The sequence below is a fragment of the Polyodon spathula genome, chromosome 12 (genome assembly GCF_017654505.1).
Source record: "Polyodon spathula isolate WHYD16114869_AA chromosome 12, ASM1765450v1, whole genome shotgun sequence".
Lineage (NCBI taxonomy): Eukaryota > Metazoa > Chordata > Actinopteri > Acipenseriformes > Polyodontidae > Polyodon > Polyodon spathula.
The window spans coordinates 39,055,500-39,081,444 of NC_054545.1; the positions used below are offsets into that span (position 1 = coordinate 39,055,500).

A 25,945-nucleotide genomic window follows, 5' to 3' on the forward strand; every position below is an offset into this window, starting at 1 on the left:
TCTGAGAGTAGCTCTCTCTATCACACTGCCTGGATACATTCTGAGAGTCGCTCTCTCTATCACACTGCCTGGATACAGTCTGAGAGTAGCTCTTTCATTCACTGTCTGGATACAGTCTGAGAGTAGCTCTCTCTTTCACTGTCTGGATACAGTCTGAGAGTAGCTCTCTCATTCACTGTCTGGATACAGTCTGAGAGTAGCTCTCTCATTCACTGTCTGGATACAGTCTGAGAGTAGCTCTCTCATTCACTGTCTGGATACAGTCTGAGAGTAGCTCTCTCATTCACTGTCTGGATACAGTCTGAGAGTAGCTCTCTCATTCACTGTCTGGATACAGTCTGAGAGTAGCTCTCTCATTCACTGTCTGGATACAGTCTGAGAGTAGCTCTCTCATTTACTGTCTGGATACAGTCTGAGAGTAGCTCTCTCATTCACTGTCTGGATACAGTCTGAGAGTAGCTCTCTCATTCACTGTCTGGATACAGTCTGAGAGTAGCTGTCTCTATCACACTGTCTGGATACAGTCTGAGAGTAGCTCTCTCTTTCACTGTCTGGATACAGTCTGAGAGTAGCTCTCTCATTCACTGTCTGGATACAGTCTGAGAGTAGCTCTCTCATTTACTGTCTGGATACAGTCTGAGAGTAGCTCTCTCATTCACTGTCTGGATACAGTCTGAGAGTAGCTCTCTCATTTACTGTTTGGATACAGTCTGAGAGTAGCTCTCTCATTCACTGTTTGGATACAATCTGAGAGTAGCTGTCTCTATCACACTCTCTGGATACAGTCTGAGAGTAGCTCTCTCATTCACTGTCTGGATACAGTCTGAGAGTAGCTCTCTCATTCACTGTCTGGATACAGTCTGAGAGTAGCTCTCTCATTCACTGTCTGGATACAGTCTGAGAGTAGCTCTCTCATTCACTGTTTGGATACAGTCTGAGAGTAGCTCTCTCATTCACTGTTTGGATACAGTCTGAGAGTAGCTCTCTCATTTACTGTCTGGATACAGTCTGAGAGTAGCTGTCTCATTTACTGTCTGGATACAGTCTGAGAGTAGCTCTCTCATTCACTGTTTGGATACAGTCTGAGAGTAGCTCTCTCTATCACACTGCCTGGACATAGCCTGAGCTATCACCTTTAATGAGCACTAAATTCACAAGCACCAAATTAGAAACAGGAAGAAAAGGCAGCTGAGTTGTGAACCAGACTCTCACTCCACAGGGATCCTGAGTTTGTCACATGTTTCTAGGGTGGAAAAGAGTTGGTTAATGTGGATTATCCATGTTTTAACTGATTAAATGGTTCATAGGTTAAAATACAAAGTTAATCAAATACTTTTTTTTTTATTTCCCTTTCTCAGTTTGTCTGAAAAAAGAAATACTCATCTATTGTAAAAGAAAACCCCCCAAAACATTATAAATTTGAGATTTCTAATGCCACAAACCCCTTTGATAGAATATATACAGTGTCTATAGAAAGTCTACACCCCCTTGAACTTTTTTCACATTTTGTTGTGTCAGTGCCTCAGCATTTCATACATTTAAATGAGGATTTTTTTTCTACTTATCTACACAACATACTCCACACTGTTAAGGGGAAAAAAGTTTTTATTGAGAAAAAAATTATATATTAAAAATACAATTGGATAAGTCTCCACCCCCCTGAGTTAATACTTGGTGGAAGCACCTTTGGCAGCAGTTACAGTAGTGAGTCTACTGGGAAAGGTCGCTACCAACTTTGCACACCTAGATTTTGCAATATTTGACCATTCTTCTTTACAAAACTCCGTCAAGTTGCTGACTGGGCCACTCAAGGGCATTTACCTTTTTAGCTCCTTAGCCACCCCAGTGTAGATTTGGCTGTGTGCTTTGGGTCTTTGTCATGTTAAAAGGTGAACTTCCATCCCAGTTTCAGCTTTCTTGCAGAGTGCAGCAGGTTTTCCTCAAGGACTTCTCTGTACTTTGCTCCATTCAATTTCCCTTCTATCCTGACAAGTGCCCCAGTCCCTGCCAATGAGAAACATCCTCGTAACATGATGCTGCCACCACTATGCTTCACAATAGGGATGATGTTCTTTGGGTGATGCACTGTGTTAGGTTTGGGCCAAACATAACGCTTTGCATTTATACCAAAAAGTTTCATTTTAGTTTTGTCAGACCACAAAACTTTTTGCCTCATGGCTACAGAATCTCCTGAGTGCTTTTTTGCATACTTCAAATGGGGCTGAAGGTGGGCTTTCTTGAGTAATAGCTTCCTTCTTGCCACCCTACCATACAGGCCAGATTTGTGGAGTGCTTGGGATATTGTTGTCACATGCACACTGTGGAAGGGTGTAGGTGTTCACTGATATGGGAGACAGAAAGATGTAATTGGAAACACTGCACAGGTGCCCAGTTTTATTGTGTTCCTTTTTTAATTCTCACTTTAACCTGCAGAGGGTGCTGTTTGTCGTGGCTTGAGTACCGGTGATGGTAAACAAGACCATGATTATACCAATGCAGGTACACAGCCCAATGAAGGGGCACTTGCAGGTACTCTATAAATAATAATCACAAAGGACAAAAGGTGAAAGAAAAAGGAAAATAAAACACAGTAATAAAACTACAAAACAAAGGTGCTGCACTCTGCAGCGTGTACCCCGACTGTCGCTCATGTTCCCTCACTATTCTATACAATAATCGGGGTCTGCCCAAGTTTTTCCCTGCTGCAAAAAAAAAGCTTTTATTTTTTTTTCTCGTTATGTTCTGGTTTTCTTCAGCCGTGCTTGGTCTATCCATAGTGCTTCAACTGACTTGTAATTGTCTAGAGGGGCAGCCTGAGGGAACACAGTGTAATCTTTATAGGGCCAGCAATCCCCCAAGGCCCGCCTCTCACCACACAGAGAGGGAAAGCCACACACCCTTTCCCCACCTCTCCGTGTCACTGCCATGCTTGACAGGTGGATCTATGAGACTGCTGCCCCCTACCATGCATGCACCCGACAGTCAGTACAGGTCCCCTGTCACACACTTTGAAGAGTCTTGGCCATAAAAGCCTGTAGCTCTTGCAAAGTTGTCATTGACCTCTTGGTAGCTTCTCTGATCAGTCTCCTTCTTGCTCTGTCATCCTGTTTGGAGAAATGACCTGATCTAGGCAGGGTCTTGGTGGTGCCATACACTGTCCACTTCTTAATAATCGACTTGACCGTGCTCCAAGGGATATTCTAGGCCTTTTATATTTTTTATTCTCATCCCCTGATCTGTGCCTTTCAACAACTTTGTCCTGGAGTTCTTTTGAAAGCGCCTTGGTGCTCATGGTTGAGTCTTTGCTTTCACAGGAACTGCTGAATTTATCCTGAAATCATGTGAATCACTACAATTTAACACAGGTGGAGGCCACTTAACTTGGTGTATGATTTTGAAGGCGATTGGTTACACCTGAGCTAATTTAGGATTGCTATTACAAGGGGGGGGGTTGGACTTTATCCAACCAAGCTATTTCAGTTTTTATTTAATTAATTTTCTACAAATTTCTAGAATATTTTTTCACTTGGAAGTTGTGGGGTAGTCTTTGCTGTGTAGACTTTCTATAGGCACTATATATATACACACACACACACACACACACACACACACACACACACACACACACACACACACACACACACTGTAATCAAGCTTTCAACTCTTGAAAGTTCATTGCCCCTTTGCAAGAGGGACCCAGGACACAGAAATAGGAATTGCAAGCGCCGACACGCTATTTTAAATATTTACACAGGAACTAAATAAACAAAACACTCACCTACCGTTATTTCTGAGCACTGACTAACACACAAAACGGGAACCTAAACTATAAAACAGGACAGCTAAGCTGTTTACTTGTTACACAAAATCAAACAAAAACAAAGCACACAAAAAGGCTTTACACAGTACCTTTCTTTCTATATGCTTGAACACACTACCAGGCGGGCTTCTTCACACACAACAACTCTGAACAGACTGGCTGCCTTTCTTAAATACCCTGCACTTGGCTCTAATTTACAAAGATAGCCAGGTTCAGGGGATAATTAACAAAACAATCAACAAGACAACTAACAAATACACGTTTTATGCAGGGAGGATCTCCTCCCCCTCCCTGCTGTGTTAATATATATATATATATTAAATTAAAACTAGCTATACTGCTTAATTGTTCATATTTACAGATTTTTTTTATTTAAAAGAGCCAACTTCTCACTGTTTCAGTATGTTTAATATACCTTAGTCAAGGAAAAGTATGTTTGAAAACAAACAGTCAAGGTACTTATAGGCTTTTGATGCCATGGTAACCACACTCACTTATTTCTATGTAAATCTATTAATGTGATGACATTTACTCAATAGTCAATGATGTAACAATCTACTATTTCTTTTATATAAACATTCAGGCACCATGGTATTGAATATTTATCCAGTTATTTTCCTTTACTCTTCTATATTATCCATTATTATTTATTTGATTATCGGTTCATTTACTTTTGTATTTCTTAATTGTGATAGGTGGTTCTGTATTCTTTTATATACTGTTATACCTGTCTCCTCTGTATTTTATTTAGTTAAATTTTTGGCACTATATCTGGGGTGCTGTGTAAAATTGACCCCTCATGGAGAGGGCTCCAGCTTCTATCATTCAGCACCATATCCTCTATTCTATATACAGCTATGATTAAAAGTTTAGCATCATGTATAAACTTAATTAATTTTGCTTAATAAAGTCAAATGAAACCTGCTGAATAATGTTACCTTAACATATTGACTTATATATCACTTTGTAGTTTTCCACATAACAAAATCTGACCAAAAATGTAAAAATGTAACATTTTGAAACATAATTTAAAAAAAAAAAAATATGTCTCAATCCTAAAATTCTATGCGACCCAAAACTTTTGACCATAGGTGTACACACAGCTTCTGTAACGCACAACAAAAATTCATGGCTTATTGACCAAGTGGAAATGCCATCTTTACACACTGCATTTATGCAGCTATTTTAACCAGAATACTATAGAATGTAAATGTGCAATACCTTTACCACTGTACATTGGCCTCCATATAGAGACACACTGATTTAACTCCCCAAAAAACATACTGTAAATTACAAATAAGGATCATTTGTATGACAAGGTAATATAAAAGTGGGCAAATTAAACTGGTTTTAGATACAGAATCAGTCCTCTATCTGTCTGGAAGTCACTATTATTGTTAATAAAATACATTATTTATTTTCAGTAACAATACGTCATGTCAATTAGTCCAAAATAAAAATAAACAATATGTTTGCACTGGCATCTATTGAGTGGATCTTTATTCAAATTTCATATGACCTACATTGGATGTATTCACCACAGCTTTAAGCTGACTTGTCATAGCATGTACACACTTTATACACAAGTACACAAGTCTTATAAATCAGTGTCGAATGCTCAATGTTTCTTCCTTTCACCACCCACTTCGAAAAACATTTCATCAAAATCTGCTTTTACTGCTTGCAGCTTTGGCAAATAACATTCTGATTAATAGACGGTTTCCATGATTATGGGTCATGTTTGCCAGGGAACATAATTCCTGCCATGTACAGGACAGTATTTTACCCCTTTAGATTTAAAGAGATCTGCATACATACAGATTATAGAGATTTACCAGGAGAGAAATCAATATACACATATACACACTGATAGAGATATACTGCATACATGACTTACATATTTCTTACTGCACAGTTTAAAAAAGTAATATCCAAATTGGAGCTGTGGCAGTCTTAAAAAGAGGAGATCAATGAGAGAGAGAAAGGGGTGAGGCACAGGTAAGAGAGAGCTCTTTGCCAGACAGGAGTCTGTAGAGTGGTGCTGTATTAGTGTGCTAATACAGCATCTCAGTACAAGAAAGTGAGTGTCAGACAAGCTCACAGCAGACAAGCTCACAACAAAAGACCTCCTTCCCATTTTCTGTCTGATTTTTTGTTACTTGACATTTCTTCTAACGTCAATAGGGTGATTTAGAAGCAACAGAAGCAACAGCAGCAGCAGCACCTGGGTCCTGGGATGCATGTGAGAGTATGATGAGCTGGAATGCAATGTGAAAAGGGACCTCCTCCTCCTGCTTCCTCTTATTCTGCCTTCTTGTCAGAGGGGAAGACACGAGTCCTCTTCATTTCCATGCATTTCTATGCAAGCACACAGCCTGAAGGCACTATAGCTGCTGCTATATAAAAAGGCTGCCTGAACATCTATCAACACACAACCGGGTGTGTGAATCCGTGGGCATTCCGCTGCTTCTCCAAGTCAAGTGCTGGCGTTTCTCCCTCTGCTTCCTACTTGTCTTTTTCCTCTTTTTTCATCCCCTTCACTGGAGAGAGGCCCCCCAACCAGCAGGCACCATTTCCTCACCGGGGAGACCAGCGTTGGCAGTGCAGCCTCTTCCAAGGCTCAGCATTGGGAGGAAGACCCTGGTGGCAGCCGGCATGGGCGTCATGCTGGTCCTGGTGCTTGTCATCCTGATCCCAGTGCTGGTGAGCTCTGTGGGTGCAGACGGGAGCCACTACGAGATGTTGGGCACCTGCCGCATGGTCTGTGACCCTTACCTGGGGAAAGGCACCACAACTAGCGCCAGCATCCGGGCCGAAACTGAGGTTATGAGTGACAGTATAGTGCCACCGCTCTCCACCCTCGTTCAAGGGCCCCAGGGCAAGCCTGGACGACCTGGCAAGCCTGGCTCCCCAGGGCCTCCAGGTGAGCCAGGACCCCCAGGTCCAATTGGCCCCCCTGGAGAAAAGGGAGATTCAGGGAAAACTGGCATCCTGGGTTTGGGGGGCAATGGTGCAATCAGCACAGCCACCTACAGCACCATCCCGAGGGTCGCTTTCTACGCTGGGCTCAAGAACCCCCACGAGGGGTATGAGATCCTCAAATACGACGACGTGGTCACCAATCTGGGCAACAGCTACGATGGCACCTCCGGCAAGTTTATCTGCAACATCCCTGGCACTTACTTCTTCATCTACCATGTCCTGATGCGGGGTGGAGATGGCACCAGCATGTGGGCAGACCTTTGCAAGAACGGCCAGGTTGGTGGGAACCCGAATTATTTAGTTTCAGCGTTAGGAGAGTGTACTCTCCATTGTTGGTTTAACCACCATAAAAAGTGGGGACCATAAAATGCAGTCTTACAAACTGCCCCCTCCCCACAGTCTCTTGTATGTAAGGGACTTGGGAGAGAAACAAGGTAAAAACAGTATGTTAAACATTCAAACAATTGATAAGTTACTTGTGATTTACGTTTACTAGTTAAAGTAAGCAACGTGGCATTTGTTATGAATAAACAATGCTAACTTAAAAAAAAAAAAAAAAAAAAAAAAAAAAAAAATGTGCATAATCAAACTGTGTACTTTGTAAATTGGGTTCTTTTAGTAGTATGGTTTTTCTTACTCATAAATTGCATATGCTTTTGTTCATGCGTTTTTTTTTTTTATTAAAACACAGGGGGATATATGTAGTATGATGGGGAAGGTATGATTCATATTGTGTGTTTAGTAATGCTATATGCAATTGAGAAGGCGCAGTGCTGTTTTAGATACAGAAAAATTAATCAAACTAAATGCATGAACAATACACAAGAACGATCCCTTCAAGCATTTCACGCGGGGTCATTTTATACAATAAGGTATAATAAGCAGTAGAAAAAAAATCCCAACTTTCTATAAAACAAATTGTAATAAAAACAACTTAATATTATGTTGTACATTGGTAAACTAAACAACTTTAAACAGGATTTTTATTAAAATATAGATAGACTCATTTAATAATGAGTTTTATAACACATTTAGCATTAACAAAAACAAATTGGAGCTTGTAGAATCATTTTATTGTAACTATATTATTTATATGGGGAAACCAGTTATCGTCGCGTGCCTATTAATACTGATTTATTAATCGTATCAGACGATAAAAAATGCCACGGGTATTCTTCTGAATTCGCTGTCAGCACACCCCCATATCGCCACTGCTTTTTTAAAGTTGCAGACTGCCCCAGGAGAACTGGAGGCCTCTGTTTTCTAATGAAATCGGATATCAACTTCAGCGAGAGAAGACAGCACATTTAATAAGAAAAGCAGTGTGCGAGGGAATCGTCTCATTATAAAGACGAAATGTTGTCCTTTGCGATCAGAAATGCACCGACACAACAAAGGGCAGTCTAAATTAGTTTATTCATCACACAAGGCGATTTGCACAGGCGTGGGTGTTAGGTTCGTTAGGTAGTAGCTGACTGAGACATTATGCGTTATTAATGTATTAATTAACGTTGTGTCTCTGGCTGCTGACCGAAAAAAAAAAAAAAAAAAACCCTCAACGGCGTTCCTGATGGGTTAAATTACTTCCATATCCATGTGTAGATGTGAATACCCAATGAACCCATGGCCCATTAGAGTAAGCCTATATTTTGTTGAAATTACCGTTTTTGCTGTTATAATTGAGTAAATAGCCTGTGTGTATTTGCTTTTGTGAAATATTACACAGTGTAAATATCCTTCATCATTCCTTTAAATTGCCTGTGGAGAAGGTGCAGCGCGTGGAACTAATAGCTCAGAAACCGAGGGTCTGGGTAAACAAATAGTTCAAATTTTCCATTACCGAATATCTGTCCATCAGACTGAGGCGACGGCAACCCCTTTGTGTCAGGTTGGCCGCCTTCGTTTAAATTTGACAGCTGAGTGTGAAGTGTCTGGACTGGCTGTACTCTCATTCTGATGCCAGTTTACCGGTGTGGAGAGAATTGGTGTTTGTTGTGGTAAGTTTTTGAATCCGCCAGTTTACAGTTAATGTTTGTGATAATAACTCTGTATAGTCTACATTAGACATGCAAGCACCAATGTGTGTGTGTGTGTATCTATATATATATCTATCTATCTATCTATATATATATATATATATATATATATATATATATATATATATATATATATATAATATATATATATATATATATATATATATATATATAGAGGGTGTTTGAAAACACAGTGCAGGTACTTATAGGGTTTTGACGCCATGGTAACTACACTCCATCGTTTCTATTTCAATATAATTCAGTGGTTAAAGAAACGGGCTTATAACCAGCAGGTACCCGGTTCAAATCCCAGCTCAGACTCATTGTGTGATCTCCAGCAAATTACTTAACCTCTCTGTGCTCCGTCTTTCGGGCGAGACGTTGTTGTGAGTGACTCTGCAGCTGATGCACAGTTCACACACCCTAGTTTCGTATCTTGTTAAGCACTTTGTGATAGTGATCCAGTATGAAAGGCGCTATATAAAAATATCGGTTGTTATTAATGTGTGTTGTAATGTACTACATAGTTAATATATATGATTTTTAGTTTTTAAAGTGTGTTGTCTAGTTGTTGCGCAGTTGCTTCCCAGCTTCTTTGACTCCATTAGTGGGTGTTGATATGTTGCCTTGCTCAGTCAGGATATGACAGGATATTCAGGCAATGAAACTTGGCATGTAATGAAACAACATAGACTATGTTTGGACCCATGCCCACTTTAATAATGCAGGTTTCATTCCAAAACAGTATAATTGCACAAACCAAGAACTTCGATTAATTTAAAGCAGTATTTCAGTGGTGGTCCCTTACATGTTAAATGCAGGAGATTTAGGACCCGGGACAGATGTCTCATTGGTTCAGTTTAATATAATACGGGGCACCGCTGAAACAATGCCCTGAGCTGGGCGTGCACACATTGTGTTTAAAGCAGCAGTCGCTTTCTATCTTGCCCAGCCCAGGACGCTGTTCTAACCATGCCCTCTAATTGATTAGCTGAGCGCACGTGTACCATGAAGTAATTACTACATTAGGGACCTTGCTGAAATGAAGAGCGAGCCACATCTACAACAAGCTAGGTACTCTCGTTTAACCCATTCAGTACCACATTCGTTTTCTTAAAAAAACTGAAATCAAACTGTATTTATGTAATTTGATACACTACACTCAGACTTAATATTTTCAGTTAACAAATATAACAATATAGTTGAAGAGAAAATTAAAATAACAGGGAGATGACAGTTGAAAATGCTCCCAAAAAATGAGAAAGTAGAAAAGAGGACAATGACACTGATGTGTTAAATAGCAGGTACAGCAGCTGTTCCTGTTTCAGATCCAGGGGGCAGTCTTGGCATGCAGCTGTTTGTTTTGTGCAGCCGGTTGTTTTTATTACAACAACATTTTGCATAGTAAAAATGTGCATGGTAATGATGCAGGTTCCCCTGTTCAATGCGTGTACTCTGCATCTACCACAGTGTACTACAGCTGTTGCATGGGCTGTATATTTTAGGAAAGCAGAAAAAAAATGTGATCCTTCTTTTCCTTTATTTGCATTTCATGTTTTTCTTTTCACAATGCATTGTCGCCTTTTAATCTCTAGACGGGTGAGTTTCGCATGGCTACCTGAAGTCGTTATTCATTATTGTTATGCTCGTGTGTTTATAATATAGAGCTGCATCGGCCATGCGAAACTCACCTGTCTACAGATTAAAAGGCGACAATTTGTTTTTAATTGAAAGCACTTCTGATATTATACACACAGCACAACCTAATTGTGTGATTTAAAAGTTTAACCAGCTTTCAATTGAAATGTGTCGGTTCAGTGCTGCTGTATTTGTCCCTTCCCTAATATGTGTGTGTTTCTGTGTTTCTGTGTTAATTAAAGCTAAATATGGTTCCAGAGTAAAAGTTTACTACAGTGCATTTTTAGATTTGACTCTGCACTCTGCTTCATCAGAAACAAGGCATTGTTGGCGTGCCGTTTTTTTTTTTTTTTTTTTTTTTTTTTTTACATTATCTAACGTAAAGGTTTTGTCGTCCTTTGAACTAAACTGCTACCCTTCTGCTACACCTTATAACTGTACTACAGTAAATTTGCAAAAAAAAAAATCGTTACGGGTTTGTGCACTAACAACCTTCTCAACTAACTAAAAAAATAAATACAAAAAAAAAACACATTAACAAAATGTATGGTCTTTGGTTCCATGAGAGGTATTAAATGAATATTGAGCTCAAGTGGTTCTCCTGATGGCTGTGAATAATAAGAGTATCTCAATTCTTTTTTTAAAACAGATATTACAACACTTGGGAGTCTTGACATATCTTTTACACAAATTGCACCCTGTCCTGTCACGAAGTATTATTAGATGAAGTCTGATTCTGTAATAACTACACAGATAGCAGTTTCACAATAACTCACACACAGCTTATTCTGTATTCATATTTCATCATTGTCTACTGCACCTTATTGTAACATTATAATATATGAGAATGCTTAATAACCATCTGCAATAATCTGTTTCCATGCAATTTATTATTCCATTATGCATTTTCATCAAAACAAACTCTACTTAGAATACATGCCATTTGAAGGCATTCATGCATTCATAAAACTCAGCAAAGGTCACACACTTGCACAAAGGTACTGGATTTGAAATATTATTATTATTATTATTATTATTATTATTATTATTATTATTATTATTATTTATTTCATAGCAGACACCCTTATCCAGGGCGACTTACAATTGTTACAAAGTATCACAGTACAAAGTATTGCATTATAAAATATCACATTACAGAATATCATAACACAGGTAAGAGCAGTTATGAAAATACAATAAGATAAAATTCAAGTAAGAGCAAAATAAAGAATACAGTAAATTATAAGTTAGAGCAAGTTTGACTAAGAGCAGGTAAAACTTATAGTAAATATTTGCTTATGTGAGTGGTCCAGCAAGAACATGTAGTAAATAGATGAGAATGATTTCAAATAAGAGCAAATACAAAAAAAAAAAATAAAAAATATTTATATATATATATATAGTGTGACTACCTATAATAGTAAAATGAAATCCAAGCTATGGTAAGTAGTTATAGTTAGGCGTGGTAAGGTATGGAGCAGATTAGTGCAAATACAAGCTAATGTAAGTACTGGTACAATTGGGTGCCATGTAGTCCAGTATGGTCGAGAGCTGGTGTGTTTACATGTGCTGCCTGAACAGGTGTGTCTCGAGGAGGCCCTGCAGGGTGGTCAGGGACTGAGCAGTCCTGATATCCATGGTTGTTCCACCACTGAGGGGCAAGGTTAGCTGGGAATAGTCTTTTCTGTGCAATTTGCACTCCGTTTTGTGCAAGTAAAACACAAATAAGCAGCTGAGAATGCTTCCTTAGGGCTGAGGTATCAAACTCAGCCCTACCAAGAGCCTATTGAAATGTTATATTAATCCACAAAAACATGATGTCTTTAATCTTATTTTTGAGGTGGTTAGGGGGACATTCAGTGCTGCTAAGCATTAAGATATTCAAATGAAATACATTTTTCCATAGATGTTTTGCATTGTATTCTAAGTGTAGTTCTATAGGAGTTTTTATATATTTATACCCTGTGGAGATTTTTAAACAATGAAGAATTGGAAGTTTTATTAGGTGTAGTGTTCTCATTAAGGGTAGACTCTGCCTTTCTACTAAACCTCTGCTACCAATCTAGTTCACAATTCATTTAACAACGAATATTCTAAACAGCATAAAACTAACAATGGCTGTATGACATTTAACATCATGGTAACAGATATTAACTTACAAGTAGCCTATGTGTTTGGAAACTTTGACAATTTTAAAAATATATTAATGGTTAGAAATGCCAATAAACCATAAGTATCTTCCCATAAAACAAGGCCTTAAAGTAAAATATTTGGGAGCCACTAAAATAGAGAATCTTATATTCCTCCATACTAATACTCACAATGAGGGAGTTTCCATGTGTGGTTATTTTCACGTGAAATGGCGATGCGCGTACACGTTGGTTATTTACACGTGAAGTGGCAATGCGCGTGCACGTTTGGGAGAACAGCTCGACAGGATCAGGTTTGAGGCCTAAAATGATGATCACCAAGAGGGACAGGGTAAATCTCATTTACTTCTGAGCATGACGTAAAACACTGGAAATCCACACCCATTTTAACATGGTAACCCACATTTCACGTGAAAACGCCCACTACTTCTAATCCAGACAGCCTTGGGAGCAGACATGGAAGGTGTCTGGCTCAGATCCCTAAAATCCTACGACTCAAAACTGTTTCAGTTCACTCAATTTCCAAGACTTTTCTTGTGCACAGCCTTCTTCAACTCATACAAATGATTCTCAATCAGATTTAGATCGGGACTTTGACTAAACCATTCCAGAACATTGATTTTATTCTTTAACCATTCTGAAGTAGATTTTGATGTGTGCTTTGGATCGTTGTTGTGTTGGAATGTCCAGTTGCACTTTAAACCAAGTTTTGGAGCAGAGGGTTTCAGATGATTGGTCAATATTTTTTGGTATGCTATGGAATCCATTTTACCATGTATTGGAACTAAATTTCCTGTGCCATTAGAGGAAAAACAGCCCCATAGAAGGGTATGACCATCTCCATGCTTGACAGTAGGCATGGTGTTCTTTTCTTTGTACGCCTCACCAGACTTTCTCCAAATGTAATGAATATCAGCATGACCAAATGGCTCGATTGTTGTTTCATCACTCCACAAAACCTTTGACCAGAACTCATTCAACTTTTTCCTAAGTGTGGCTTTTTCCTTGGTCTGTGACCATTGAGACCTTCACTATGCAATACTTGAACTATGGTTGAAATGGAAACCCCAGTCCCACTTGTAGCCAATTCACTTTGAATATCTTTGGCAGTCAATCTCGGATTGTTATTAATATTCCTCACAATTTTTCTACTTGTTTTTGGTGAAAGAACAGTTTTTGTTCCAGACCGAGGGAGCGTTGTGACAGTACCATGAGTCTTATACTTCTTAATAATAGAACCAATAGTTGAAATTGGAATACTCAAATGCTTGGAAATCTTCTTGTATCCTTCACCAGCTTTATGACAATAAATAATTTTTCTGCCTAAGGTCTTCAGAAAGCTCTTTACTTTTTCCCATACTGACTTATTGGTAATGACAGCAATCATCTGACACATATAACCCTTTTACACTCTCTAAGAATTTTCACCTACAATCCAGAATTTTCTAGACTTAGTTTCTGCGTTATCGTATGTATAATAATAATAATAATAATAATAATAATAATAATAATAATAATAATAATCTTTATATAGCGCCTTTCATAGTGGACCACCTTCACAAAGTGCTTTGCAAGATATGAGACTAGGGTGTGTGAACTATGCATCAGCTGCAGAGTCACTTACAAGAACTTTTTTTTTATAAAATATCTCCTATATCTAACATTGCTGTACATTTTTAAATAGTCAGTAAAGCTTAAAAAATAAACATTAAAACAACAAGTAGATCCAAATTACATTTGTGTACTGCCCCTTTATCTGTCTATAACAGTGGTTCCCAACCAGTGGTCTGTGGATCGCTTGTAGTCTGTGAGTAAACTCCAGACGGTCCATAAACAATTTCCAACATCCGGTTACACAGTTCTTGCAAAAAACAATTTCTACACAATCACATGTTACTGATATCACTAAGCAATGCAACAAATACCTTTAACCACGTGATATATCATTTTAAGATATGTATGCAATCTGCTTTTCTTCCGCTTTATCTGTTTTCTTTCATTACGGGTAAATGAATATACTGTATATATATAGCTCCCTGACAATACCAAGCATCGCCTTCTGAGCCGCCATTAACTGAAACAGCCTTCTAATGTGAAACAAATACTAGCTAAATAACTTACACATTATGAAGGGACATTTGCCTTGTCAAAATTACAGACTTCTTTTTCTTTAGCACGTAAATGCATTGCTTTCTAATCTGTGCTCATTCTCCTGAACTTCAGGAAAATAAAAGAGTTTTAACCACAGTTTTAGTACTTTTCATTTCCAACAATATATGTGCTGCAGTGTTGCCAGGGGTATAGGAATATATTATTATTTCAATACATTTTTGGAGAAGTAGCTGTATGTAGTAAAGAAGTTAATGTGAAACAGAAAAAGGCTTGACTTGTGAACTGTACCGCAGTGTGAATGATGGATTCCAGCCCATGTTATTATACAGGTTTATTTAGCCTGGTTTAATATTTCACAAGACTATATATGTCAAAAGGAAATTCTATTAACACTACTTCTGGAAATAATGTGTAGTCTGTTCTTGAAGCTGTCATATTTAACCAAAATGCTATAAATCCTATTGACTGTGGGCCACCAGTCCCATTTAATTTGCACATCACAGCCCATCAGAAGTGGTAAGTAACACCCTGTACGCTCTTTAATCATTTTTTAATTTTTCAAATTGCTTCCCTCCCAACTTGTCTTTGTATTCTGGCGTTTTTCATATGTACATCGAGCGAAGTTGGTGAATATTAAATAACATTAGAAACGGATAGATTAATTTGCTACACAAGGTAACGGTTGCGGGGACCAGCGCGTATTTACATAAACTGGGTCCGAGGATGACCCAAGCCCCAGTGCATTATTTGTCTGGAGGCTTTGTCAAACAAAACTCTTAAACCTGCAAAATTGAGACACCATTTATCTACAAAGCATTGACAACGTGAAAAAAAAAAAAAAAACAATTTTAAACAAAAGAAACAGGAACTTTGCCATCAGCAACTTTCAATGCGCAAAATGACACCCTTCCTTCCTGACTTGGCAATGAAAGTTCAAGCCCAGGAATCTCATGAAGTTAGATATATAAATACTTTCACATACAAATTTGTTTCAAAATGCATGGCAAATGGTCCATGGGAAAAATCCAAACACCACGGTGGTCCCTCCATTGAAAAAGGTTTGGGAAGCACGGTTCTATGAGGTTCACAGTCATTTTGATATTTTCTCATAAGTCTGTTTTTAGGGGCTTTTACCAAACTTCAGGGGCTGCTCTTCTGTTCCAGCATCCCATCATAGACATATTTTACATAGTGCATATATACATAAGTGTGCAAATGTATTAGAATGCCCCATTGCTGTATTTTTGATTTGGTGTGTATAGGAAATCAAACCACTGAAAGTTATCAAAACAGGCAGTGATTGTCAAATTGAATTGATGCCCCACCCTTGTGCGTATTTGGTGTTTTATATTGTATGTGGTATGTTATATGTATGTATGTAGTGTTCTATGTAGCACAGGTGATTTAAAATGAATATTAATATTTAGGCACAGGGATTAAACAAAGTGGGTATTTGTATGGGGGCACGAGAAGTACACAATTAGTCCATGTGCAGACTGTGCCTGCTCAAATGAATGATTTAACAAGCAATCAGGCCAGGAACAGCTGCATAAAAGAGGCACACATCTTTGACATGGGCTTGGGTGTTTGGTGAGGAGGGAATGTGAGTCAGGAGGTAAATTAAAGAAAACTAAGTATTACAATTGCTACTTGTGCTGAAATAAATCAGCACGTTACTTTTTTGGGGTTTGTCTCACCTTGTTTGTTTAATATCAGTGTGCTTTGGTCAGTGTGTCGTTTTGTTTTGCGAAAGTCTTTTGTTTATAATTAAACACGCAGCACGCTTTCATACCTGTCAGTGCTGCCTGTTGTGTTACTTGTTCCTGTCAAACAGGCCACTATAGAAGCATCCAGAGTGAACAGCTAATTGTGATATCCTGTTGCAGTATAGAGCTTTGCGCTGCTAAATGTCAGGTTCAGCTCTTGAACCCTGGAACTTCCCTTTCCTTTCAAGCAGTGTAAGACCGAAGCGACAAAGCAATAATATAACCCCTCAATTTTAATGTGCAGGCTGTTCTTACAAGACAAAAAGCCTCTTTAAATTTAATAGAAAAAAATTTCAATGTAGTTCAAATATGTTTGTGCACTTTTTTTTTATTAATCTAAAAGTCCTTTCAAACTTAATTAAAAGCAGTGACTCCAGTAGCAGTGCCAATAGGGATTTAAGAGTGAATAATTACAGAATCTCCTTGTTTAATAACTGCACTGCCCTTCCTAATCAAGGGGATTTGCTGCTTCTTTGGTAATTACATCTCTGCTGCTTTTATAACCCTTTTCCATCCTTGTTTTCAGTTGGGCTTTTCTGTCTTTTCATTGTGTCTTTCATAATTTTTTTTTATTTTACAATTTTCATAGGCCCGCCAGATTTTCACAAAAGCTTATTAGCTTTTACATTGGACTGCTATAAACTAATCTGTACTTATTGTAGTTCTGCAATCTCTGAACATGCTTGTTTAAAATCCAACCCTTGGCAAATCACTTGTGCTGTCTGGTAAAATTTTCATTGAGTTACCTTGTAAGTGTGCCATCTAGTACTATTTCCATTGAGTTGCCTTGTCTTGTAAGCACCTTAAAGCGCAGTCAAAGAACAAAGTTTCATGTGTCTAAAAGTAGAGAGTATACCAACTAACCTCTATTGGACCTCGATGGTCAGATCTTAATGGCTGCACAGCTCCGTGTCGACCAATCATCCGTCACATGGGAAAACCTACAGCCAATCATATTTGAGCTACAGCCTCAAAAGGTATCTTCAGTCAAGTCAGTGAGTGCGTGGCAAATCCTATAATGACGTATGTTTGCAGAGTTTATGGTCTTTAACTTAGAGATTGTGTGTTATGATAATCTTGATAGCAGGTGTTTTTTTTTGGTGAGGGAAGGGCATATCAGGTACTTGCATTGGCTTTAATTGTTGTTATTGTCTACATTATTTATTAATTTATTATGACGTGGTTCAGCAGACACTTCCCACAGGCCCCTGTGATGCACAATAAAATGTGTCTCCTATTTTATACAAGAAAAGATTTAGTTCCAATTGTAATAGCTACTATTTCTAGGGAAGAATGTCAGGGGCAGTATAATAACACAGAGTCATAGTGCACGGCTCCTGTTTGCCACTGAAGGCAACCACAGGAGTTATGATTTTATTTCCACCTGTTCTGTCAGAGCTTTATGTTTTACTCATTGCATTGCATCCTTAAATGATGGCTTTTACTTTGGACTGTTATTATCTAACCTATGCTTATTGTAGTTCCACAGTGACAAAACCTGCATATTCAGTCTTTAAAACTGCAGAGTCGTCTCACAATCAGGTTCATTGTTGCACTAAAATATATCTCATTGGTGTTTGCTGTGATCAAAGCTTATTGGCAGTCTGGTTTCTTTAGATTCCCAAAAGGAAAGAGTTTTGTAATAGTTTGGCTTCTCAGCCCATTGAATTGAATGAAGAGGCATGGGCTGACTTTCCCAAGAATCACATGTCTCTCAAGCCAGCATACATGCTAAAGCTTTTAAAACAATTAACATGGCTTTAAATTACAGTACCTGTTTCAACCAGAGTGGTCAGACGGCTTTCCCATATGGTGCCTCTGTAATGGCTTGGTGTCTCAGTCCGTTGAATTGCCTGCTGGCCACAAGTCTGACTGTAGCCAATACCATTGTCCTTAGAAATACAACAAGAGCTCAGTTAATCGATATTTGATTCACTTATTTAGAACCTGCTTTTTGCAATTGCTAGCTGCCAAAAAACACAAGCTTTCCTAGTGCATTGGAAGCTCTTCCATTTGTATGTGTTTTGCGATGAGAAATGTCAGAATCTCATGAAAAACAAAATGTATATCTTCTGGTTTTTCAATAAAAATTCGCTGCATATATTATATTCTTTATAACAATATGCACATGAATGTTTTGATAGTCTGTACATTGTTTTTTGCATTGTTCTCAATGCATCGATAACTAAGATGCTTCAGAAAGTACTTGTATGCCCCATCAATGTGACACATACAGTAGTTTCTCCATATCAGCAATGGTTTTCCACTCAGTCGTTTAGGACAAACCTCACAGCCAGAGTAAATCTGTCTGGATAAATAGCATTTTACATAACACCTTTGCCTCAAACCTATTTAGCAGAGGGATCATTGCCTGGCCAGTAGACAAGACAATTGAGACCCTCCTATAAGTTAGTCCAGGGGGGTAGCTGAAAGGGCAGGGGTGGGGAGGTGTAAGGCTAAGCAGGAACGCATGCTATATTTATATACTCTGCAGGAACTACTGTGAACCCAGCGATATTGGATCTGCCACAATACATGGCATAGGCCATGATATTTGGGTGCAACATAATATTTTCCCGCCCTGATATTGGAATCAACTTAACCAGCAGCTCTGTGCAAGAGAACCCCACAGCTGCGCAACGTCATGGGGTGCACTTTAATATACAGCCAGTTTGTTTTCACATTTTAAAGCACTGTTTAATCTAAGAAAATATTTATAAGCAGTCTTTAAGAATTAGTGCACACACACACACACAGTACAGACGTTCCTCAAAATCACATAATACGCACATAATGCATGAAAGGGTAAAAGTATTTGTATTAAACTGACAGCTTATCGGATTATAGACAACTGGAATCTGAAATGTCAGGTTCAATATACAGGCAGGGAGACAGGTTGAAGAACACTACAAAAAATCAAACATGACTTTAGAAAAGTTACTAATTTATTAAAACACAATAATAAGCAAGCATGATTCAACTTTAATAGATACCCAATTGATTGAAGACTTTGATAAATAATTAGAACACAGTGAATTTTACAAAAGTAAATTAAAATATGTTCTGATTTCAATTAAACACAAATTTCAATTAAACAACAACTTGATGCTGTTGCATCTATACAGTGCCCATGATTCAATTCCTCTGAGAAACTTTTGAAAGTAGGGATCCACATGTAAATGGAAAATATTTAAGAAAAAAAAAATCCAGCGTTTTTAACAATTATGAAGACAGTTTCTGACATTCCTTTGTATAAACGTAGGCTGTCTAGTTATACTTTTTTCGAAAATGACCTTGCAAAGCACTGTGCATGTAAAAACAGCTCACAGCAAAGGTTTAAAAAGCCCAGACTGACAGCCGCAGGAAAACAAAAAAACAAATGACTCAGTGGGGGCCGAGGCACTGCTCAAGAGAAGTGCAATCAGTGCTAAATGGATTGGACAGGACCTTGTGACCGCAGGGCACAAACAAGCTGCACAGCATTGTGCTTCACCTACCCAGCCCCTTGGAGAGAGAGAGAACAAGAGCCTGAGCCTCAGAACTTAACAGATGGGAGTCGTGGGTCTGCCATGCCATCACAATGCCATTAGGACACCTTAAGCTTCAATACAGTCCTTGAGCCTTCCAACGCTGTTGGATTCTTGCACATCACACAGTGACAGCAGAGCTGCCCAGCACAACGCTAAACAATTGCAATGGTCATTATAAAGTTCCTAAGCCGAGCTTCCAGGAATTATGTACAGATCCTTGCGACATGGGGCCGTGCATTATCATGCTGAAACATGAGGTGATGGCGACAGATGAATGGCACGACAATGGGCCTCAGGATCTCGTCACGGTATCTCTGTGCATTCAAATTGCCATCGATAAAATGCAATTATGTTCGTTGTCTGTAGCTTATGCCTTCTCATACCATAACCCCACCGTCACCATGAGGCACTCTGTTCACAACGTTGACATCAGCAAACTGCTCGCCCACACGACGCCATACAGACTGTCTGCCATCTGCCCAGTACAGTTGAAACCGGGATTCATCCGTGAAGAGCACACTTTTCCAGTGTGCCAGTGGCCATCAAAGGTGAGCATTTGCCCACTGAAGTTGGTTACGACGGCGAACTGCAGTCAGTCAAGACCCTGGTTTCTGACAGTTTGTGCAGAAATTCTTCGGTTGTGCAAACCCACAGTTTCATCAGCTGTCCGGGTGGCTGGTCTCAGACGATCCCGCAGGTGAAGAAGCCGGATGTGGAGGTCCTGGGCTGGTGTGGTTACACGTTGTCTGCGGTTGTGAGGCTGGTTGGACGTACTGCCAAATTCTCTAAAACGATGTTGGAGGCGGCTTATGGTAGAGAAATGAACATTCAATTCTCTGGCAACAGCTCTGGTGGACATTCCTGCAGTCAGCATGCCAATTGCACGCTCCCTCAAAACTTGAGACATCTGTGGCATTGTGTTGTGTGACAAAACTGCACATTTTAGAGTGGCCTTTTATTGTCCCCAGCACAAGGTGCACCTGTGTAATGATCATGCTGTTTAATCAGCTTCTTGATATGCCACACCTGTCAGGTGGTTGGATTATCTTGGCAAAGGAGAAATGCTCACTAACAGGGATGTAAACAAATTTGTTAGCTCATGAAACATGGGACCAACACTTTACATGTTGCATTTATGTTTTTGTTCAGTGTGTGTGTATATATATATATATATATATATATATATATATATATATATATATATTAGAAATCTCCTCCAGTGAGAAATCCCATCGAAGGAGAAATGAAGACAGCAACTCCCGTTACAGTTAAGTCCACAGTGCAAAGGAATTCTCAATAAAAGCAATAGCCTTTATTTAAACACACCCCAACATATAACAGAAAAGTTGTCTACTTACATCAGAATCGCATTTTGCGTGCCTTCCGTTATGCAAAGTCGTCAATTATCTGGTGCAGGTTGTGTTTTCTGGCTTAGTTTTCAATGGATAGCATTCCCAATCCACAAAGTCTGTTCTTGCTCCTTAGATAGTTCTTGATGAGTTTTAATTTAGAAAAAGACTGTTCTGCACTTGCTACTGTTACCAGGATGGTTAGAAACAGCATAAGTGCACAACAAACTTCTGAAAAACTGGATGATAATGCATTGTTGTCAACAATTTGTACTTTTGAAAAATCTTTCACTGCCAACTGCTTTGAGATTTCAGATTTGAAACGTGATGTGAATGACAGGAGCTGTCCAGGAAAAGCTGGAGAAATGTCTTTTCTGAAGTTTTTCAGGCAAGTTTTTCAGCTCTTTCGTACAAATCATCATTGCTTGCAGAAACAAGTGTAGTAGGCTGTTTTACGCTGAGCCTTTCTGCAACGGAGTGTAAGCTTTGAAATTGATTGGAAAGCTGTGTAGTTATCAAATCTAGGCACCTGTAGAAAACGTTCATTCTGAAAAAAACTTTCTCCATCTGCAAGTCTTTCATCTTCACATAACTCGTCAAAATGGCATATCACTTTCCTCCTGCATATTTCTTCAAACTGAGTTTGTCCTCCACATTTTTCTGATAATTGAATTGTTGCATTTTTTCTTCTTGGAATTCATTTCAGAAAGTAAATAAGTGTTCCATGGCATTGTCTAGCAAGCTCAGGCTCAGTTTTAGTTAAGTTCGTTTCAGCACTGTGCATCTCTGCTGGGGTACTGGGCCCAATGTCTTCCTCAATGTATCTCCTCCGTTGCCAGCCTCAGTCACACTATGGGAAAAATCTTGGATTTTTGGAAGCTTTGCAGCTGATAGCAATTATTGCTTCTTCGGTTTTGGTTTTTGTGGTCCACTTTTGTGTTTTGTAGGCATTTTTAGGCTGCATCCACTATTAAAAAACAAAAACAAAAAAAACAACAAAACAAAAACAACAACAAAAAAAAAGTATTTGGTGGAAATTCGCCACCCGGAGCTCAAACTGTCTTAATACCCACTTTTCTCGATGACATACATACTACATTGAGCTTGAATCTGACAAATTTTAATTGTGCTTTGAGTCCCTACCCTTACAGAAGGAAGGCGGAAGATAAGCCAGTGCCCCATAAAATAAATACATAAATAAATTAATTATTCCGTGCAAATGTATACATTGATTACATAACGATTTAAACACCCGAGGCTGCCACCACAGGGGCCCCTTAAGTGTGCGGGCCCATGTGCAACTGCACTGGCTGCACCTGCTATTCCTCCACCACTGCATGCCAGGCCCCCCCTCTGTTGTGTGCACAATCGTGCGTATGGGCAGCTCAGCTGCAGCTAGTTCTCAACAGCTTTCAGACTGCTGAAGGAGAATATCTAGTTTGGAAGTGCACTGTTACGTTAGTAAGTGGGAAGGTTCTCTGGTAATTTAGTCTGTGTTTATATTTTGTTACAGGTTTGCTTTACTGTCACTAGGCTGAGCATGTGATGTATATTTGGAGATTGAACTACTGAGAATGCTTTTAACAAGACAATACAAATGTCTGCAAAACAGTTTTCCGTAATAATCATCAAAATATCAAAATCATCCCCAATTAGTTTTATAGTATAGTATATATAGGTTTATGTGCAGACATTTGATCAAAAAGCTTGTTTGCATTTCAGTCTCTCACCATTAAGTTTTACTTTCATTGCATTAAAAAGCAAACAGATTGAAATGCCATTTTAATCGTTTTTCATTTTTTGTAACCCCTTTTCTCTTGTATTTTTATGAAGTTTGCAATCACAACTGGTTCTGAGCTCCCCTGTTCCAATATAAGGATTTAATCAGATTGCATTTGTCATCTCTAATTAGATTTCAGCTCAGTTCAGCTGGCCTGCTATCTCACTGCCTAGTGTGATTGATCATTTGATTGTGTGTGTGTTAATTTCAGCAACAATATTTCACAACACGGTAAGCACTTCCGTAAAATTCAGTTAAATTGTCAGCGCAATGAATATTCTAATGTAGCCACTTCATATTCTATAAAGATACTTAATCTCTGTGTCTAATCCCTGCAACATTTCATATCGGCCTGTCTGATCTCATGCCAGTCAGCAGTGTAATGCGTTTAGCTGCTCTCTGCTGCCGCAATCCCTCTCCTGCTGTTCCATTAACATCCTTGCTTAAGCATATTACCACGGTAAATGTAATTATTGATATAATCGGAAATAAAACACTTGCCGTAGTAATGAAATACACATTTCAGAAAAGTAGCAGCTGGAACGGAAGAGTTTTTCGGTGCCCTGTACTGTCAGTTTCATAATCCAGACAATTTCACTTGTAAGATTCTAAATGTTTTTATACATGTATTAGGGTTGTTCTTACTCGTGTCGATTCAGTTCATATAAACAGATGTAATATTTGAAACCCGAACAAACCTAGCATGTTACTTGTAAAGATAAAAATACAGTTATAAAAAGGTGTAGGGATCAATACACAATACTGAATTAAATGCCCAGTATTGCAATCAGCCAACAACACCTGTGCCACAGCATCACCATCCCTCCGCCTTCCCTTTATCAGCCTTTACACCTCGGCTTATACATGTGGGAGGCTCAGATTGCCCTAAAATATCTATTAGCTTATCACATGACCTAAGCCCAGCGAGCAGGTCAAAATGTATTGCCATTTCTATGTATTCCATTGTCTTTTTCCAAATCTGTTTATTAATTCCCACTCTACTAAATATTTGGGATGTCTGTTTATAATTATTGTATAATCCTGGAGCCCTGTGGATCCCGCTCCTGAACTTACGAGAGCTCTTTCTGTCTGTCTGCTCTGTTGTTGGCAGGTTCGTGCCAGTGCCATCGCCCAGGACGCGGATCAGAACTATGACTACGCCAGCAACAGCGTCATCCTGCACCTGGACGCGGGCGACGAGGTCTTCATCAAGCTGGACGGAGGCAAGGCGCATGGTGGGAACAACAACAAATACAGCACCTTCTCGGGGTTCATCATTTACGCAGACTGAGGGGCACACAGGCTGCCCTCCCTCCCACCAACTCTCGTTTGTACGCTCACTCGCTTGCTCGCTCACTCTTTCTCTTGTCATGGTTTGCAGGGGGGGCTCAAACTGGCATGGACGTCAGCGACAGACTTTCACAGGGAAATATTTCCAGGTGGCTGGCACGTATAGGCCCAGACTTTTTCTCTTTAGGGCAGAATCAGCAGGAGTAGAAGGCAGCCTCCTGGAAAGACATGGCCTTTTTGACTCTGCAGTACCTCCACTCCCTTCCACCCATCATAGGGCTGTGCAATATCAACAAACAGGACTGGAATCATGCTATTGCTACTGAATAAGCATCAGCTAAAAGATCTGGTTGAAATCCCCCCCCCCCCCCCCTTTCCCCCTTTCCTAATGGTTTGAAGTTGTATTTAGTGCAGGGTTGCAACATTTGGGTTTTTAAAATTGAAACTGAAAATGTGTTCCTGGCTGTTTCTTTTAATGCAATATATGCATAGCTCACAGTGCACCTTGGCTATTGAATGTTGTAACTGCAGATCTGAAAAGGGACCTGTCAATCCCAAATCATCTGTACATCTTTACTACTAAAAGAGAAAAGCTACTTGTTAGCATCCCCCATCTGTCTGCTTTGTATTGTGTCTTGAGTCTAAATGGGTATGTAGTGCATCTGGGGGCAGAACTGTGGTTTCATTTTGAAAATGACAGATACTGTTTTTGACAGATAGTGGCAAGTACTCTATATAAGCATATACAGTACCGTGACAATTTGCCCCCTGTTTGATTTTTTTTATTTTTGCGTATTTTTGACACTGAATGTTATCAGATCTACAACCAAAATCTATTATTAGATAAAAGGGACCCTGGGTGAACAAATGACACAACATTTTGATACTTATTTCATTTATTTATTAAAGAAAGTTATGCAACACCCAATGCCCCTGTGTGAAAAAGTAATCGCCCCCTTAGACTCAATAACTGGTTACGCCACCTTTAGCAGCAATAACTGCAACCAAACACTTCCTGTAGTTATTGATCAGTCTCTCACAGCGCCATGGAGGAATTTTGGCCCACTCTTTCATGCAGAACTGCTTCAACTCAGTGACATTTATGGGTTTTCAAGCATAAACTGCTCGTTTCAGGTCCTGCCACAACATCTCAATGGGGTTCAGGTCTGAACTTTGACTAGGCCATTCCAAAACTTTAAATTTATTGTTTTTCAACCATTCTGATGTAGACTTGCTTGTGTGTTTTGGATCATTGTCTTTCTGCATGACTCAGCTGCTTCAGCTTCAGCTTCAGCTCACAGATGGGTGGCCTGACATTCTCCTTTAGAATTCTTTAGTACAGAACAGAATTCATGGTTCCTTCAATGATGGCAAGTCGTCCAGGTCCTGATGCAGCAAATCATCCCCAAGCATACCACCACCATGCTTGACGTTTGGTATGAGGTTCTTACTGTGGAATGCAGTGTTTGGTTTTCACCAGACAGAACGGGAC

General features: G+C 39.2%; 1 protein-coding gene across 1 annotated transcript; it reads left to right on the top strand.

Moving 5' to 3' along the window:
• Positions 1 to 6,214: 6,214 nt before the first annotated feature.
• LOC121324733 (C1q-related factor-like) lies at positions 6,215 to 25,285 on the top strand. Its single transcript, XM_041266882.1, has 2 exons — positions 6,215 to 7,078; positions 24,275 to 25,285. Exons 1-2 carry the CDS (start codon positions 6,476 to 6,478, stop codon positions 24,452 to 24,454), a joined length of 783 nt encoding a protein of 260 aa, XP_041122816.1. The 5' UTR covers positions 6,215 to 6,475; the 3' UTR covers positions 24,455 to 25,285.
• The last annotated feature ends 660 nt before the right edge of the window (positions 25,286 to 25,945 follow it).